This window comes from Synchiropus splendidus, chromosome 3 (assembly GCF_027744825.2).
Source record: "Synchiropus splendidus isolate RoL2022-P1 chromosome 3, RoL_Sspl_1.0, whole genome shotgun sequence".
NCBI lineage: Eukaryota > Metazoa > Chordata > Actinopteri > Syngnathiformes > Callionymidae > Synchiropus > Synchiropus splendidus.
In genome coordinates, this window is record NC_071336.1 from 10,115,818 (window position 1) to 10,135,304 (window position 19,487).

The 19,487-nt window shown below is 42.4% G+C and overlaps 1 protein-coding gene across 15 annotated transcripts in view; it reads right to left on the reverse strand.

The window, feature by feature from the left end:
- Window positions 1-19,487, reverse strand: part of nrxn2b (neurexin 2b) — a 633,241-nt gene that overhangs the window by 542,715 nt on the left and 71,039 nt on the right. For all 15 annotated transcript variants that reach the window (XM_053860769.1, XM_053860768.1, XM_053860772.1 and 12 more), the window contains one exon: window positions 3,100-4,380. In XM_053860769.1, coding sequence (XP_053716744.1) covers window positions 3,100-3,811 — 712 coding nt within the window. In that variant the 5' untranslated portion in view covers window positions 3,812-4,380. The remainder of the gene's footprint in view (window positions 1-3,099; window positions 4,381-19,487) is intronic.

Here is a 19,487-nt window from a genome sequence, read left to right on the forward strand (position 1 = left end):
GGGCTGTAGAGCAATGTGTGCTGGGTAAGACGGGGATTAGCAACCTGAAAATTGAAATCCCAATAAACCACTCCTGTGTACATAAGACAGTGTGGTGCAAATGAGCGTGCTCCCTGTTAGGCCGCAAGAGGAGCTCATATAGATAACCTTATCAGTGCACTGTTATTGACAGGGGCAGGCAGAATACACACCAACATTACGGCACCGATAAAGTCTAATTAAACTGTCGGCACTTCCTGGCTCCAGGAAACATCGGCTCACAGCTGGGACTTTGTTGGTGTTTATCAATGTTGCTGTGTTGCGGTTTTGTAGTTGACTGTTGGGACTTGTTGTTCATGCATGTAGTCACTTATCTTACTGCCATCGCCAGCTCTGCCTTTTGGCTCTGTTTGACCTTTTGTAAAATCGCCCTCGCTTCAGCTTTGCGTGGCTTTGCACGGTAACAGGTGCTAAACCTTTCTCTTGCTCTGACCCAGATATGCGTGGAGAGGATTTTTATCAGCCTGTAGGCTCGGTTTTCTGGTTACCACCTATAGCACTACTGTAGTCAGCATGTTTCCCAATCTTCCATTGGCATGTTTGTATGGTCAAGTGCAAAATTCAACTTTGAATTCTTAACTTGCCTAGAGGGGATCAATTACTTTTGTATGGGAGCATTCTATTTGAGGAATGAAGTTGATTCAGTTAAGTCAAATCTGCGTGAATATATATATATATATATATATATATATATATATATATATATATATATATATATATATATATATATATATATATATATATATATATATATATATATATAAAATTAGCTATCGCAACCGTTATTCAATTGTAATTTTTTTTTTTTTTTCTTAATCCAATGTGGGTCTCTGTTATCTGCTTGCCACTTCATACTACTACTACTACTAATAATAATAATAATAATAATAATAGAAGTAAACCTAAAATAAAAGTCTGGAATGATCTTATCTGCATCTGTCAATTAATGACGGCAACTGCTTCATAATTGATGAATTTACTATACAATGCTTGGCTGCTATTCTCCACTGTTTCCTCAATCTACAGCAGCAAATAAGCTTCACACTGCAGAAATTGCCACACGTTACAAGCGATTACTCGGGATGACAAAAATGATTCCACTGTTTTCATGAACCAAATTACGGGCGCAATTGTTTCAGCTGTAACATACACGAACGCAGGCAAAATGACAACCAAGAGAGAAAATATGCCATCATCAATGTTAATTATTTTATTTTATTATTATTATTTATGAATTGACTTCAATTCTTATGGCAAAACAAAGACAGTATCTGGCAGTTACTGGATTTGCTAAGGCTTCCTGTCTAGTTTTCTAAAAACTCCATCATGTGCTGTCCGAGGAGAATTCAAAGCAGAAAATAAAATATGATTTTGCTTCAGAAGAGGGAGCTGAGGAACAAAAATAGCCACCCCACTGTGCTGACTTTGTAACATTGTGATAAATGACAGTAGGAGCAGTATGAAGACTCCTCTTGTATAGAGTGTATCGCGCACATGACTCAATTTCAGTTGAAATGCTAATGATCCAAATAGAGACGACCATTTGTGACCACAGCATGAGGAAGGGGAATTCGCAGACAAGCGCTAGAGATGGATCAAGACAGGCTCAAAGAAAGAAAGACCAAGATAGGAGATAAGTGCAGGAGGAGGTGGAAGAGAGACGGGCAACAGTAGGAAGTGCTGACAGCGGCTAAAGGTGAAAGAGAGATAAGTGGCATATGGGAGTGAACTCCGGGGAGTGGAAGGGAGGGAAGTGAGAAGAGATGGAAAGCCCAGATAGCCTTGAGAGCGTGGAAGGTGGGGAGGTAGGGCGACGGAAATGCGGCATGACGAAAAGACACATTGAGATGGATGAAGAAAAAGAGAAAAACATAGATATGGAAATGGGATGTGTCAGTGAAGAGAGAAGCCAGAGGTTTAAAAGAGAAAAGAGTTTGACAAGAGCTGACGACGCAGGACTAGATCCCTGCTGCAAACGAAGACAAGAGACGGGTGAGCGCTGCGGAAATTAGGCTGGGTGAGGAAGGGAACACAGGAAGGCTGGACCTGCTATGAATGCATTCGGTATTTGAAATACCAGACTCATTCCAGCACTCGTGATTCATTGATTTACATATTTATACTGGACACAGATTCCTGAATCACAACCAGCCCTGCAACCTTTACTTTACGAAACGTATGGCACCTTTTACACAGTTCAGTGAGAGCTCCTCACCTTTAGCTGTCGGTGCAGGGACCATGTTTCAAAATGAAATATTTGTTCACTGTTCAACGTTCAATGAAACAACATTGCAGCACAGTGAATGCAACTCATTCAACACAAACCCTCTTTTTTTTTTTTTTTTTTTGGTCCGGATCAGCGTCCGGGTTCAAACCCTGCTATATCCCTGCCGCCTTCGTTGACAGATGAGCATATTTTGTGGTACGAGAATATCTGCTTGATCGTCCAAATAAGACAAGAGAATGGGTAGGTTTGCTGAAAGTGGGGTTTTTGCTAAGAGGGTTTCTGGACTGTCTGACTGGGAGATGCTCAGAGTAGGCTCACAGTTCCTCCACAATGAAGGCGTCTAGTCCATAATCTCCCAGTCTCTGGTGAGGTGTTCCAGGCATGATCACCACAAAGGGCAGCCCCAGGTACACACAAGTATGCCATATTAGTTTGTGTGCGTTCTGTAATATTCCAGAATTTCCCAATACTATTGCTGCTTGACCCTTACTACATCCTGCCCAACTAGTTGTATTGATACAGCACATTTTCAAACAAAAGACTGTATGATTTGTCACAATACTTGGATGATGATGGCAAGATTCAAGGTCTGTCTCAAAATCCCAGTCGGGGAAAGCAATGTCTCCATTAATGTCTCCCTTGTCACCTCACTCTCGTCAACTTTCCATCTGTTGTGTAGCTTGTTTCATTTTCAGTGAATGCTATATTATAACTAAAATATTTGTATTTGTGTTCTGGCAAAAAGTCCAGGAGTGATATCAAATATGTATGGAGTATGTGATGATGAGCAAAAACATCATACAGATCCAAGAAAAGTTGTGAAGAATCCTTACCTTCCTTGCAGTACTTGCCCTTGAAGCGGGTGTGGGTGCAGTCACAGTGAACTTCTCCGTACTGGATTGAGCAAAATCCTCCATTGAAGCATGGGTTCTGTTTTGTGCAGAGGTACTCCAGGTCGCTCTGGATTCCTTGGCTATTCAGCAAAGTAGGTGGAATCTCTCCCACTTTCAAATTCGATATCAAGCCCAAGAACGGGGGCTCGTACTTCACCGTGCTGGAGGTGAGAGCCGAGAGGCGGACGTCAGGCGGAATTCCCCCCACAAACAGATCGCTGACCACAGCCATCTCCTTCCTCTTGGACTTGACTTCAGCCACTTTGGTCTCTCCGTCCACCATCAGTAGGGTCTCACGGTAATTGCGTGTGAGCAAGACCATGTGCCAGCGGTCGTCATTTACCCGCGTCTCCATGTGCAAAGTAGCCGGCTCAGCGCAGTGGATGGCAAACCGCAGCTGAAGCCGTCCGTCGGCGATCAGTAGCTCCAGAAAGTCACAGTTGCCACCGTCATCCAGGTAGAGAACTAAAGCTTTGCTGATGTTGGTCTTGACGCTAAAGCTCAGTTCGCCTACCGACCCTGCCTCCCAGCGGCCATAGCGGGCCCACTGACCAGGTGTCCCACCAAACTCGAGCATTGTCACCTTGGTGAGGAGACTGAGGAGAGCCATGAGCCAGAGAGGCCAGCAGAGGAATCTTAACCCCCTTGTCATACTGAAGGTGCTCGATCAAGCCCTCTGTTACAGATGCCTATAGGGCGATAGTTATTATCCAACGTTGGACTTGATTTTTCACTTGAGCCAGCAGATTTGATATGAAATCTATTCTAAAAGATTGTGTAGAATACACAGCTTGTTTTGTCTGCCTTTCAGAAGCCCTGCGCCAATTTTGAATCAGCAGTTTTTTTCCCCTCTCTTCGCCTTGATGCTCTAGTTTTTTTTCTTATCCAGACTCGCGCCTTCGTTTCTCCATCAGATGGTGCCTCTGGGACTTGGAGGAGAGAAATGAATTATAGTAGGGGGGTGGGTATTTGAGGGAGTATGCAAATTCCTACGCAGCAGTTTCTTTCAACGGCTTGCGTTTGGAAATAGAAACAAGGTCTCTTGAATCCAGATCTCAGTATTATTTCCAGGAAACTCCATCCACTGCTGAGCACTGGGAAAAAGTATGTTCTGATAGTTGCAGAGGCACGCAAACAAACAACTCATTCATGGTGTCACTGTGTTTGCCTTCAGTTTCAAAGCTTCAGGTAGGTATGGGTCGCAACATTTTCGGCAGGAATCTGAAAGAGGAAAAAGAAAAAACGGACATTAAAAAAAAATATTTTCTGTTATTCACTGAGTCACAACCACTGATGCTGCAAGAAAAATATGAATTTTAGAAATCGATTCACTCAACCTACCAGTCACATAGCGGAAACCCACACAAACAAGACAAAATTGCACTCATGGCTAGTCACCAGAAAAAGGTCCACAAAGAAAGAGATACATTTTATTTACTTTTGTCACATCACATCATGATATTAACAACATGCTGATATAACATAATAGGTATTGATAGGACAAGAAAAGGCACCGTGAATATTGTATACTGCTGCAGTTTACCCACAGACACAGTCAGAAAGTGGCCTTCCAACTGCACAATGTGCAGGTGTGATCCAGGGCCAGGCCATTCAACAGCTACAAAGAGTTCATATTTGGGAGGCAGATGCGAACATGGCTCAGAATCACAATGAAATAACAACATCTCAACTTTTCCTCCACAACGCCAAGTCAAATGAACCTGAATATTACAGTGGTGCATCACTGCTGACAACCGATATCAGTCCCCACCTCTAATATTCTCAGAAGTTTGAAATCCGTATTCTTTTACTTTACACTCCATTTCATGATGGCCACATTCAACATTTGAATACAGAATATGACCAAAAAAAAGGTGCTACTAGGCAGTGCCAAAGCCTCATAAAGCTGTTTTTCCAGATTACATCCCAACTGATCAGACCATGCTCAATATACCTTGTGAATACTAGAAACTGGGTGGGGAGGTTTGTCTGTGTTAGTCAGGGAGCCAGGATACATAATCATGACCTCACAGGCAGCACATTGATTGAGATGAATGAGAGTGGACAGGAGGGACAGACGCACACCGAGAAGTACACGCTCTTCGTCAGTGGTGGATGTCCATGCTGACCAGTGACAGAATGAAAAGATGTGGCTTGATCAAATGTGTCAGCTTCAAACTTCGAAGGCTTAGAGAGAGTCACTTATTACCGCTGAATTCCAAATAGCCAACACAGCTCTTCTTTCCAACAACACAAGCACATGATACACTCATTACAAAGAATTCAAAAAAATGTACTGGCACTTAAATTAGAGAAAGTACATTTCAATCATTTTCAGAAAAATTATACATCATTTTCCCATAGTTCACACACAAGCAATATGCGTCAACGTCCTCAGTGACTAATGACACATCACTTTCCACGTCAGGCTGCTGATGAATGTGAGATGCTGTCAGACTAAATGTCTTCTAATTTGGCCGCTTGCAAAACATGCCTTGAGGAGCGATAAAACCAAGCCAAGCCTGTGCTATTTTGGTCACAGTTTGCATGTCTGAACATACCTCTTCCTCTACACCACAACATTGCATTGACGTGTGTAAATATGTATACACGGAGAATGACGTCCCTGCACATACAGAAATATGCTGTTGAGAGAAGAGATGCCTTTGAAGCCTTCTGTTAGAGTGGCATGAAGTGGGGTCAACACAGACTGGCACATTTTGCAAGGATGTCATAGCCATGTTTTTTCATGTATTAATTGTCAAAGTCTACCAAAGTATAAATGCCGCTTTGAAGTAACCACTGGCACCACAGAGTTCACGCTTGCCACAAGTGTGTGGGCTAGACGTAGGGTTAGGGCTGTTATATGCATTTGACACGCTACATCAACACATCCTCACTCGCATGGCGTACTACAATGATGTCAGGAAAAATAGACTTTTTCGTCCTACAGTATACTGATGACAAAGACAGCCTTCAGAGTTACATGTTGACACAACAGGTTTTCAACTGATGGTATGGTGCACCTTACATTTTACATGTAACAATTTGTCAATCGCTATCTGAAGCCCACCAAACAGGCATGTGTTTTAGTCATGGAGAATTTTGGCACAGTCACTGGGGAGAGCCACGTAGGGGATTATAAATAGCAACTGACATCCAATATGATTCAGTGAAGAGAGCTTCCGAAGGTCTCCCCGTGGATCGTGACACCACCAGCCTGCTACATACGAAGGAAAACCCTTTTTATTAAATGTAACGCCTATCCATATGTGTCAATACGCAATGTAGAAGGCTGCCTTTTTTGTCAGTATAAGACTGTACTCTTTCTCAACGTCAATATATCATGGCAGGGGAGTGAAGGGTGGGTTGGCTATATTCTGTCTTCAAAGCCCAACAGCTTTATGATGAAACAGTTACGAACTGGACATTTCCGTTCTCTGCTTTACAGGAGTTTGTTTCCAACATCATCATTTGTTCATGTTTAAGTACAATAGTTAAATAAGGGTAGAGTCGAGCAATTTGATGTTTCACGTCTCTCGTACAAGCCTGTTGCGTGCGTAATGTCATAGACACTCTTTCACCAGTTTTATCCTGAGGTTAAGTTATGGCTGTGTGAGATAGTGAGATGTTTTTTTTTTAGCAGCTCTCTCTGGTTGGCTCGAGATCGGGATTGTTTTCAGCAGTAAATTGTGCATGCAGGAATCGACCAATCCTACCGCTAACCGTTCCTCCTTATGCTCAAGAAATACGTGACAAAACTGTACGAATTTGATATGAATGCATGCACAGATTCCGATTTGGTGGTGGTTAAACCACCCCCTAAAATACACAGCCGCTCAACATACCAGCACCATAACACCATTACCATCACGTGTGATGGTAGAAATCGCATCCACTCATTTGTACTGGTGCCGTCACAGTGCATACATGGCCTTAATGGTTGCTCGGTCTCTGCAGTTGGTGGGAGCCATGAAACACTAGTTCTCTATGTAGCACAATAAGGTGAGGTGTTGCCTCCATTTCATGGAAGCTTTGATCATCTTTTTCTCTTTCTTTTTAGGTGATGCCCAAAAAACTTTGTGAAAATCTTTGATGGCCACTTTCCCCTCAAGCCGAGGACGAAACAATTTTCAAGATAAAACAGGAATTTGATGGGTTTCTTCTTTCATATGAGTCTGTCTGCTCAAACTGATTGGTTTCATGGTAGTCATGAACTGATTCCGATTCAGTTAAATACTTAGCTCACTAAATGATTCAGGCTAATTAAGATGGGAACGGAGCAACATTTTTAATCCTGAAAATGCTTGGATCTAACTGTCTAGACAAGATCCTGAGACAGTCTGCTGGATCCAAAAGAGGAAATGATCCCTGAGACTTGGTGCTTTGCAAAGGCTGCACTTTAGCGCTCGGCTTCTGGGCTAAACCAGAGACTTTGAGAAAATACAGTAGTATACAGTGCAAACAACTTATTTACATATGTATAAACAAGATGGTAGACATAGATATCTAGATGTGCAATACTCCCGGGCAACGGCTAATATTCCCAAAAGTAACTCCCCTCTTTGCTCAACATTGTTTTGGTTCTTTTAACAGGATGGTGTCCCTGAAGGTTCCCTGTGTCGTTTCATTGTGTCTCTGCATTGTGTTGCAAAGTGATTAGAGAGTGTCGGCAGGATTGCCTGATGGTGCTATAAAATCCCAAGGACACTGAGGAAACATAACAAGCCTCGGGAGATAACTGGAGCTCAGAGAGTTTGTGCTGTGTGCGCGAGCGGCCCTCGCTGTGATTGATTCTGGTTGCATGTGCAGCCGTCTCCGCTCTGCAGAGCAACTGTCCTTGCGTCCACTCAGCCTTTCCATTTTTCTATGGCCGGATAAGTCTGGGAAAATGGCCTATCTTTCTTGTTCGTAACATTGTTAAGTAAGTTAGAATGTCGCCCCAAAAGATACCACTCAACCCAGAAGACTTTCCTAAGATGGCGATAGGTCATAATTTTGCAAAACAGTGGTCATATGAGACGATCATGAACGGTCAAATATTTGTTCCTGTCTTCTTCAAAAGTCATCAAAATCAACTGTTTGTATCTTGGTAACTCGGAAACAACTTGGTAAGCCAACAGGAAGCAAATCCAGCATGTTGTTTATTTATTTAGCGTAAAGCCTCAGACCTTGATGATGCCCCCTTGGCAGCACTGAATCAGCCCAGCTGATTTATTGTTGTATTTAGATCTTCTCGTAGCAGCATTTCCCCTTTGTGTTGTTAAAGATATTATATACGCTCCCAAATCTAGCTGCCTTCTGAGGCTGATGTTTTGCCTCCGACTGTTTGCGTTGCATCAATTTGCCTCAACTCTAACCCAAAGACAAATGCCAGCCCTCCATGGGAGTGCATCATCCGGCAGCATGACTCCGCTTCCTCACACACTCTGACCCGACTCCTTGTCACAGAGAAGCCCCGAGACTTCAGCGAAGCAGCACAATCGTGTGATCTTGCACTGAACCATTTCCACTCTCCGTCCTCCCAAGGGGCGAGTGTTGGCACCATCTTGACAGTAAAGTTTCTCCGTCTGTTTGAGCGTGTTTCGTGACACGGACATTGTAGCGTAAAGTTAATAATTCTGCGCCTGGGATTTGTTGGCTGTCAAGCATAAGATTGTCCACAGGCATTTTTTTGGGACAAACCATTTGGCGCCTTTTGAGCTCAACATCTTGACAACAAAAAGAGTGTGTTGGTAGCAGTAAGGGAAAAAAGCACAGTCAAATGAAATTCAGCTGAATATAGATGACAAAGACTGCTTATTATTCAGCATGAAATTGGACTGTTAATTACGCTAACATGAACCTACAACATTTTCCAAAATCCTCAAACCCAAGCATCACTGGGACAGAGGCTGGATGGTGCCTCGCCCGTAGAACTCCCCTATTAATGCAAGTTATTCCGTGCAACCAAGTGATCCAAGCCCTAATTATTAACGTGTTAATTGATATCCAAAGTATGTGATGTCAGTTGGTGCCAACAAGGCAGTGCGCCATACACACACACACACACAGTAATCCTTGGCATAAATGTGCCTTGTTTTTGTAATTAAACCATCTTTCACAGCGCTCCGCCTCGGCCCACAGACCTCTGATTCCCCTAAGAACTAACTGGCTTTTGAAGCAGCGCCAGACTTTCATCCTCACTCTTCCAAAAACACTCACAGATTAATCAGGTAAAGCCTGAACCAGGAAGACTCGGCTGCCCAACGGTGCTACGCAGAGTTCACTGCTGTTGCATATGTCTTCACTACACCCCACCCCCAGCCTCCTACCTCCGCCGCCACCTCCTTCAGGCGACATCTCATTAGGAAGTGTTAATTTCATCCTGAAATACTTCCAAAGGGCGCAAGCATGGCACGATAACCTCCACAAAGGAGGGGGAAATATTTGCAAAGTCATTTGAATGCAGCAGAAACACCTACACAACGGATTATGCCGGATAAATAAATAAAAATAACCACCTCATGAAAGGTAGCCCGCGTTTCTTCATCCTGATATTTACCCACACAAGCCTTTTGTGGTTTCCCTCTATCGAACCCACTGCCAAGATGGAGCAGAAAATAGTACTCAGAAAGGTACCAGGTAATCTGTTCTTCAGGACAGCGCTTTTTCACTCAAGGCATCAAACAGTGACCATTTGGAAGCAGACTTTTGCTTTCAGCGATGACGCCGAAGTTAAATGCATGTTGACGCCGAGGAGGCTTGAAATGGAGCCCCACACATGGCATAACCTCAACCTCCATCATTCTTTTATGTGTCGTGCTGCCCAAGGTGAAGACGACACATTCAGTTGAATAGCAAACGTGTCAACATTGAACGCAGATGAGCGACTTCTGTGTCACTACGGGATGCAAAACGCTATTTGCAAAACAGTCGGAATTGGACCCATAGGGATGAACAACCTCACATGATTTCAATGCTTTCTGCATAACATATTTGGAGCATTCTCTATTCACTCACCAGGTGACATATCTCAGGACATATATCTGTTTTCCTCCTCCAATGACAATGCAAAACTACTTTAACTTATTCTGCATAAGTCGGTCTTTTAGTCAATAGTTCTTGACTGCCGGGAAAAAAAAAAAAAAACATTTTCCTATTTAAAAAAAATTAAAAAATGGAATTGTTATAACTCCTTTTGAAATGCAGTTCACGAATTGAAATGTAACTTAACGAAATGCATTTAATACAGGAGCTGTTGATATTGGTTCCACTAGCACATTTAGAATGGTATTCAACAGTAAGTAAAGTCTAGAACAAAACGCAAAGCTACTTAGCTTGGCTGCGATATGGAAGTGTCATTTGTGGTGTATGTGTATGTGCTAATGGCTAAAATGACCTCTTTGACTACTCTTACATACTCACTTGTCACTGTAAGTGAGTTGTGACTCGCCATGTCCATTCTATAAATACGCAGACCTGTTATTGCTATGCTAGCTTCTCTACACTGTCGCTTTGCCATCAATGGTGAACAAGAATAGAACTTTTCAAGCGAGAACGGACTTAGACCCCATTAATACCTGGTATCACATATCCATTGGTGGCCTTCACTAACATGAAATGGCTAAACCGAGGTTCAAGGTCACCGTCTTCCTCTAATTCATCCTTTCTACTGACGACCAACACAGCATCCGTTCATTTCAACATTTCCTATTTAATCTCCCATGAAAACCTGCCTGAGAATAACTGACTCGTAAGGCTCAGGCGCACCAACCACGCTGGTCACTCACTGGATGATTTTACGACACAAACCATCACGACAGAATTCTGCATTCTCAAGGGGCGTGATTGACAGGTTGTCTTGGCAACTGCGTTTGGAGCAACTATTATTAAAATAAGCACGTGACATGTTGCTTGAAAAATAAGTATTTCATGAAAAAATAATGCGAGTGAAAGCCATGTATTTTTAAAGCATAAACCCAAGAGTAATCAAGTCTTTGTTTATTCTGCTATACCTCTAAGCACTTTTCTTTTCCGGAGGCACTTAGTGTTTCTGGCCAACGTTCTTTTTACTGAAAAATTCTGATAAATGTGGTTAAAATGTGCTTCCCATAGTGGTCTTTGCCCCACAACATCTCTCATAGCCCATTAAGTCAGCCTTGTTGAACATCTTAAAAGTTTAAAAGGAGAGAAATAAAAGCTTTCCCCTAGTTTCATTATGAGATCTGCCTGCTACAAGACACCATTGGCTTGCTCTTGCAGTGAAAGCTAGCTGGCTCCAGCCCATATGAGATGAGACGCTCATAAAACACATGAAGGGCCTTAGCATCACGGTCAGCCCTGCAACTACCTGTTTACTAACAGCATTAATAATCTTGTTTGATGTTTGACTCCATGTGTCACATGGTCAAGGCGAATCATGTGGATCCAATTTAACACTGAATAGTGATCACACAAAGTGTTTTCAAACGCTCAGTTACAGAACTATTCAGAAAATGATTCAAGGTTGCCAGGGCTTTTGTAAGCTTGTCAGGTGTCTGGGGTTGACTGACCATGATATTGGTCCGTGGCAAGGGCAGATATACAGATATACACTAAAGTCAACTCCTCTCACATACAGCGAACGACAACCAGCCAATTGTACCAGCGACCGCTAGTCAGATCTGTCTTACGCTGCAAACAAATAAATATGTAGCTGACCAGTTTACTCTATTCGCTAGTTTTGCTTGTCTGATACTGTATGCAAAAATGGATTAGTAATATTGGATTTATATCAATACTTGTCTTAATTCTGGAGCCTTAGAGATGAGATGATTCTTGAGTCCTTTTTAATCAAATGAAACAAAATCAGATTAATGTAACAAGAATAAATATATGTGGCAGGCTCAGTGTCTTCCTGCCAAATGCCTGAAACAGCAACATTTCACAAATGGATGTTTGTCTCCTAGTGTGACTTGCCATCAGCAGTGCTAGTTCACTCACTCACCTTCCTTCTGGAGTCCCAACCCCAGAAGGCGGGGTTGGGACTCCAGAAGGAAGGGACAAATCTGACTACATTGAAAAACCAATGCTTCAAGATTAGATACAAAAGACCACTTAAAATCGCTCTCCAATGTCTTGAGAGTAAGAATGTTCATGTAGCATCAAAGAAATTGTTTCTGTCTAAAGCTTAGTTACTCTTGTACTCTAGTTAACCAGCACTTAGTCCGGTTCAGGGCTGTAGGGAGTGCTGGAGCCTATCCCAGGGGTCATTGGACAAGAGGCAAGAATACTCCCTGGACAGGACAAGTGTGTTCTTTTCAGCATCGGTGAAGCCCTAGGGAGCAGCACATTATTATTACAGTCATGTTCATCAAAGTCATATGGTAGATCTTCATGTCGTTTGATGACGCGCAGGTATGTAATAACTCATGCCTTTAAAATAAGTTACTGGTCCTCGTAATAATGTGTTGCACACTAAACTAAATAGTCTTTTCCCTACCGTCCTTTCCCCTTACATTCTGCTAATGCAACACCGTTTTCATTTTCCCACTGTCTCTCGTCAGCCAACCATGCATCGCTCCTGTGAAGCTTTCATTGAGCTGCCAGACAGGTGGAACCTGAATGGCTTTCAGAAGTGATGGTTCGCTCCAAGAAACCTGTTTGGTTATCATTTCATGGTCAAAAAGCAACATTTTATTTTGGCTAAAATGAGACATGTTTTTATATATTTCTGGTATTTTTCCCCTATATATATATATATATATATATATATATATATATATATATATATATATATATATATATATATATATATATAGATATATATAGCTCTCTCAAGCCCGAACCTATTTACAACCGTCGTCACTTCTCAACACTGCGAGTCAACTGAATTATTAACTTATGATGGACACCCTCTACTGTTGTAACATGATGTGGCGTTTCACAGCCAAAAGTAAACATGAAAGAGTGTTATCATGTTTATTTTACAAGGTTGACTGACAAGCCTGATTTATCTACACTACTCACAACACATTGAACAAAGTGAAAGAGATAACTGTTGATCTGGAAGATTTTTAACAGTGAAGTACAGATCCAGATGTCAGAGCGCAGCATTATCCATTGAAGTAAATATGTCTGTCAATACAATCAGATGTTTATTATCCGAATAACGGCGAAAACATGTGAGATATCAAACACCCACACACATAGCGAGTCCTGGATCACAGCGCAGCAGTCCTTCCCAGCACTAGTCTGCTGCACACCTCAGCCGCATGGGAGTTTGCAAAGTAGTTTTTGAATGATGTTGTCCACCCAGACAGTGATCAGACCCTTTGCTGCTCTGCATTTAGCATGTTTGTGTGGAGTCGCACTGTACACGTAGTTTCCAGCATCTAGCACCAAGTCGCTTCAGGCGAGAAAGCTTCCCAAGAGAATATGCAGCTCTCCAGGCGGGATCAAGTCCACGGCCAAAACCCAACTCGCTTGTGTCTTCATGATGTTATCACCTGCTGGTAAACCTTATCAGGTGACTACATCATGAAGATCAAGAGTGAGCAAAGTAAAGGATCTCTGTTTTGAACAATCAAAATATAAAACATATTTTGAGTTACAGTGCGCACTTCTTTGTTTACTACATAATTCCATATGTGTCCATTCAATATACACACACACACACACAACACAGGTTGAAATAGGTCAACTTTTCTTTCAAGCTGCCTGACCTTTCAGGAGAGTAAAGGCAGGTGACACACAAATCCTTCATGTCCATTGCTTTCGGAATTGACATGAAGCAGCATTGGTAGTTGGATGGAGCCGCAGGTACACCATGCTCATCTCAGTTATGTCTACTCTATGTGCAGTCAAAGATGAGTATCCATGTGTTGTAGTAAACAAGGTGGTTGCTTTATTTATTTCAGTCTGGAAGGGTGTAGTGTTTGAGAAGCAGCGGGCCGATCAGCGCCAACGGTGATGCTGCTATGAGCATCTACTGTGCACATCTGCAAACACTGTTTCCTCCTCTTTGGGGAAGATACCAAGTTCCTTGCTGCTCAGCCGTTTAAAGTTGTTTTGCATGCGTGAAATGTAAAATGTTTGCTACGGGCGCGTGGGAATGCGGCCGATTAGGTTTGTGAGCGTGTACCCACTGGCATGCGTGTGTGGCAGTCTCGATGCCCAGAGATGTTTTTTGTAGGGAAGCACAAGGCTCAGTGGCCAAGCCTCAAGACTCTCCCGGTTCCAATTAACCAGCCCAGCAGCCTGCAGCACTGCTGGCCTTATCAGGAAGAAAAGAGACAGGGGGATGGGTTGGTGGAGAATGAGAGGGTGATAGAGTGTGCGGGAAAAAGACAGAAGGGTTTGCATGAAACAGACAAACGGTTGAAGCGATGTCAACCAACCTGTCTCCTCTTTTTTGACTACAAATGTGATTGTGGCTATTTTATGGAAGAAATCTGACTACTGAGTGCATTCTGTCACCGGTCAAAGCCATTTCTCACACCTCATCTCAGAATGTGGACAGGGTTTCCTCCGAAAGGATGAAGGATGCAGCTCAAAATAAAGAGACAAAAATGTAGAGAAAGAAAAGAGAGTGTACATGACAACGCTGAGTCCCAAAAACTAAAGAGAAAGCTGAAAACTTTCTACATTATCGCCAACAAAGTGAGTTAAAAGCAACTTGGTAGAAGCTACGAGACATAAAATGAACTAATAATAAGGTCTATTTTCTAAGACACAGTCACAATGAGCAAAGTGAGAAGCGAGGAGGAGGAAGGGCATGATTCGACGCATAAACCCTGATTACCTTGAGTCATTCTCGAGTAAAGAAACAAAGAGAAAAACACATTATGAATAGTGAATGAACATCCAGGAAGTCTTGGGAAGTGAAGAGCACAGTATTGACGGAAACCAAAGAAGTTGGATATAAAAGGAAGGAGGAAAAATGAAAGTAGAAAAAAGAAGTCAGCAAGTCATATCAGACCCACATCCTTGATCCGAGAAATGAAATGATATACAGGACAGAGTGACTAAATTTATTTTTGTCAGTAGACAAACAAACTTTTTCCAAAGGAACGTTGTTGAGCACAGCCAAGACCTGCCTCTCTCAATTAGTGCTAAATACATTGAGCGTTCTTGATCACCTGACTAACTACATAAGATTTGTTGACAAGTCAGAGGAGTGAGCAAGAAGCATCAGTGCATCTGTGTCCCTTCAAGCTTTGATGCTTTGTTGAACGCCACGCCAATATTAAGCATTGCACCCACAACAAAACAAAGAAATAGCAAAAAGATGTGTGATCATCAGCCAGGAATCTTTCTTTTCTTAGTCCTTGAGCGCTTCATCTCTATATGTTAAGACATACGACTTCCAACTGAGCAGTTAAGGTTTGTACAAGTTATCTGGTTTCATTTTACTCTTCAGAAGTTGCACACGTCAGCTAAGAAAATGATCCTTTCACCAGTTTAAGCCAAAAAAAAAAAAAGTGAAAAGGCTCCCTTCCCATATGAATCATTGATGGACTGTGGAGCACAGAGACATCCCGAGACAGTAGTCAGGACTATGGCTCTCTCGTACTCCTGCTTAATGCCTGGACTAACTTTTTTTACTCAGAATTCCAAACAGGTTTAAATCCATCCTTCTGTGCGACACTGTGGTTTGAATCCAAATTGCTGGTAAATGCTCATCAAATGGTAGAGAGAGAGCAACATGAGATGCTTTTTTTCTCTATACATTGTCTTGATATTAGATTAGCTTCGAAATCCTCGAATTTTGGCTCTGACTTCCGGAGGATGTCATTGCACTGAATTCACCAATACAAGTCTTGACAACGAACTGCCTCGATGTTATCACGATCTGTCGCTTCCTACTGACCCTCACTCATATTAAATTAATGCCACTTGATGCAGGAAATTTCTCTCACATTGAGAGCACATCCTCTTTTGAGAGATTACAAAGATACCAACAAATCCAAAGAGCAGCCAAGGTTACATTTGAAGAGGTCATACAATCTACAAACAGATGCTTATTGATTCTCAGAATGCCACAGTCTAAACCTCCCTCTTCAAAACAGCACTTCACATCACAGTTTAACCTATTAAGGCTTGTATTTTTTTCTTGAGTTCTGCTTTTCTTGCAATTTAGGAGAGGAATTACAGAGAGGAAGTAATAACTAAACTTCGTCCTGTAAGTAAAGTTGTTTTTTGCAAAGAAGAATGACCTTGTTCGTTGTCGAATTTTATCCACAATACTATAAATTATCAATAAGAATTAAATGATCAAACTATATTTCAGATTTCCATGTCATATGAAGCTGGATCCTTTATTGTACATATTGCATGTAGTCCAGATTCATTTTCAAAACCAGAAAAAAATGTTCTATCCTGTTCAGTTTCCATTTAGATGGTGGGGGCAGTGTCCCTGCATTGATCAACATTTTAAAAAATAATGCACCATGGCAGTGAAAAGGGGACCAAATAGGTGAAAGAGGATACTTGTCACTAAACTAATGTAGGCATTAGTTTAGTGACGTCTGCTCAGGACCTTTTATGACTCAGTGGTGGCCCCAGCGTTCTACTATGCATCTGTCCACTGCTCCGGGCAGCACACAGCAGGACAGGAAGAGACTTCACAAGCTGGTCAGGAGGCTGTCCAGCTCTGTCCTGGGCTGTGCACTGGACTCTGTGGGGGAGGTGTGTGAGAGGATGATGTTGGCCAAGCTCACCTCCATCATGAACAACAGCTCTCACCCACTGCGCCAGACCGTAGAGGAGCTGAGCAGCTCCTTCAGTGGAGGACTGGGACACCCTCAGTGCAAGAAGGAGCCCTACCGAAGGTCCTTCATCCCCACTGCCGTCAGATTGCACAACTCGACTGTGGAGTTAACACTGTGTAGTTACTAGTCAACCATCATCATATATAAATCCTGTCTGATATTGCACCCAAGGTTGCGCCACAATATTGCACATTTGTATATCTGTAAATATGTTGCGATGACTACCCGTATGATGACTACCTGTTTGTACGAACCATTCTTGCTTATTTCTGTCTTTGCACTGACAACATAAGAGCAACTGTAATGGTGAATTTTTCCTTTGTGAGATCAAAAAAGTCTATCTTATCTTATCTCAAGACTTATATAGTTATGCATCACTGGTGTTGGTTTACCTTTCCTGTCTCAATGTTGATACAGACACCACGTGTAGATTGGTTTGTTTACACTTACATCATATATTTCATGACAATGTATTCAACAAAAGCCCTTTCTTTTAAAAGGATGACACAATGTGAAACTTTTTGTCATTAATATTATTCACAGTGTTAAAATTGAGCCATTAGTGGCAATATGGTGGCAGCAGCACGTCCTCTGTGCATGCAAATGAGCGCGGTGGCAGGTGCAGCAGCAGCCCTGTTTGGCTCTGGAGTGGACGGGTGGGAGGGAAGTGAGTGGAAGGAGACTTTTAGCATGCATAGTGTTCATGTGATACACTTAAGATGTCAAGAAGAAGAATGTCAATCCCTAAAGAAAACATACAACAGCAACTTCCCAGGATTGAAATGGAGCCATCCAATATCATCAAAAATATACTAGTATTTGCTAAAGAGTAAAAGCTCATATATTTCCACAGGCTAAAGGAGCATTTTGAATGAATTCTGAACAAATGTTTTAATTTTTGTGATGCCTTTTGTTCTTTTTTTTGTTTGTTTCTAGCGGTAGTGAATATTAAAAACGTGCCATCTATTCCAAATATTTCCACTGCCTAAAAATGTCCTGCTTGTATTCACGCTAAAAATACCATGGATACCCTTGACAAGATTAGGTCGAATTTCCTCTGTCTCGGAAACGTCAGCGAGTGGAGGAATGAAGATCTGGCAGGAGCGCTGAGCAGACTTGAGGCTTAGGTAAATGACAGACAATTACCATCTTAAATACACTGTCAAAAAGTAATTTGCTTCACTCAAGCCACAGGCCTGATATTTGCACCGCAACACAGTTGCTATATTCAAATAAACCACTATTCATTCTCTCAGCTGCTATTTACCCATAAATCCTGCCCTGCAACACAGTCCTAAATGAGAGCGTGATTCCCATGAATGCCGCTGGTGATAGTCTTTTGACATGTGTCATTGGTGAACGCTGCACTGAGGTACGGGAGGCTTGGCTTCCAGGTCAGGCAGGGTGATGTATGTTATCCCAGCTGGAGGACCTGGTTCATGTTGATAATTGTATTATTAGACTGTAGAACCGTGGTCTGACAGGACACAGAGAAAGAAATGACATTGAAAATGTGAACCACCTATACGCTGATCTGTGGATGTACACCACCAAAGCATAAACAATGAAGTCCTATTTTGTTGCAATAGCATCACACCGTTTTCAGAAATGGCGTTGCATCTCAATGACTCTGCAGAAAGTGAGAGAGAATCACAATATCCATATCACTCCACTGAACTCTGAAGCGGCTCGTGAGAGACCAGGGGCAAGTTGAGGCTATAAAATTGGTCTGGATATTCTTCTCAGCGTTCCAGCTTTGTGACTTCCATTGACATTTGTACTGAAATATGATTACCTTGTGTCAAGGCACAGTGATATCTGCAGTAGGTGAGCAATGCGTTTAATTCCAAAGACCTTGTAGACTCGCTGAGCTCATTATTGGACTCTCAATTCACTTAGCACACTTCCTTAGGTGACACATTGATCTGGGCAATATGCTTGAAAGCAGTGTCGTGCAAAATAACTCTCACCCAGCTCCTCTTGCATGTAATCCCCTCAGTATCACGTCTCTCTGAACTCCCCTACTCCTCCCCTCCTTGGAAGAAGGAACTAAGAATAACTGATGAAAAATGGAAGTGACGCCACTCGGCAAACATTGATTCAGGCCTCCTTTAGTTCAGCTCTTAATCGGAGTGAGGGGGAACATGCACAGGCATGCACTGCAGCTTTGTGAATCAGAACCAAATGTGGCACGAATTTGCTTTGGAAAGATACGAGGTGACACAAAAATCTCAGCGTGCGCACACACACGTGGACAGAGACACCGAAATGTGAAACAACAGGAGCAGGATGCACAGAAATCTGCGAGCCTCTGGCCAGAAGTAGGTTGAGGAGGGGGGTTATTATGTAAGCAATGATAGCGCTCCTTTTCAGAGCGACCTAAACTCACAAGACAAACTGCACCTTCCTGCTCGCAGCACTCTCCGTGGGTTTATTATAGGCAGAATAAATAATGACCCCTGGTGTAATGTACAGGCTGCGCAGGGCTGACACAGGCTGCTCAGCGCTTCCAGATTTACAGCCAAAAACCAAGTGCAGGATCAAAGATGGTGCTTCAGCTGATCAATACCAACGGGCATCTGGCAACGGACATGT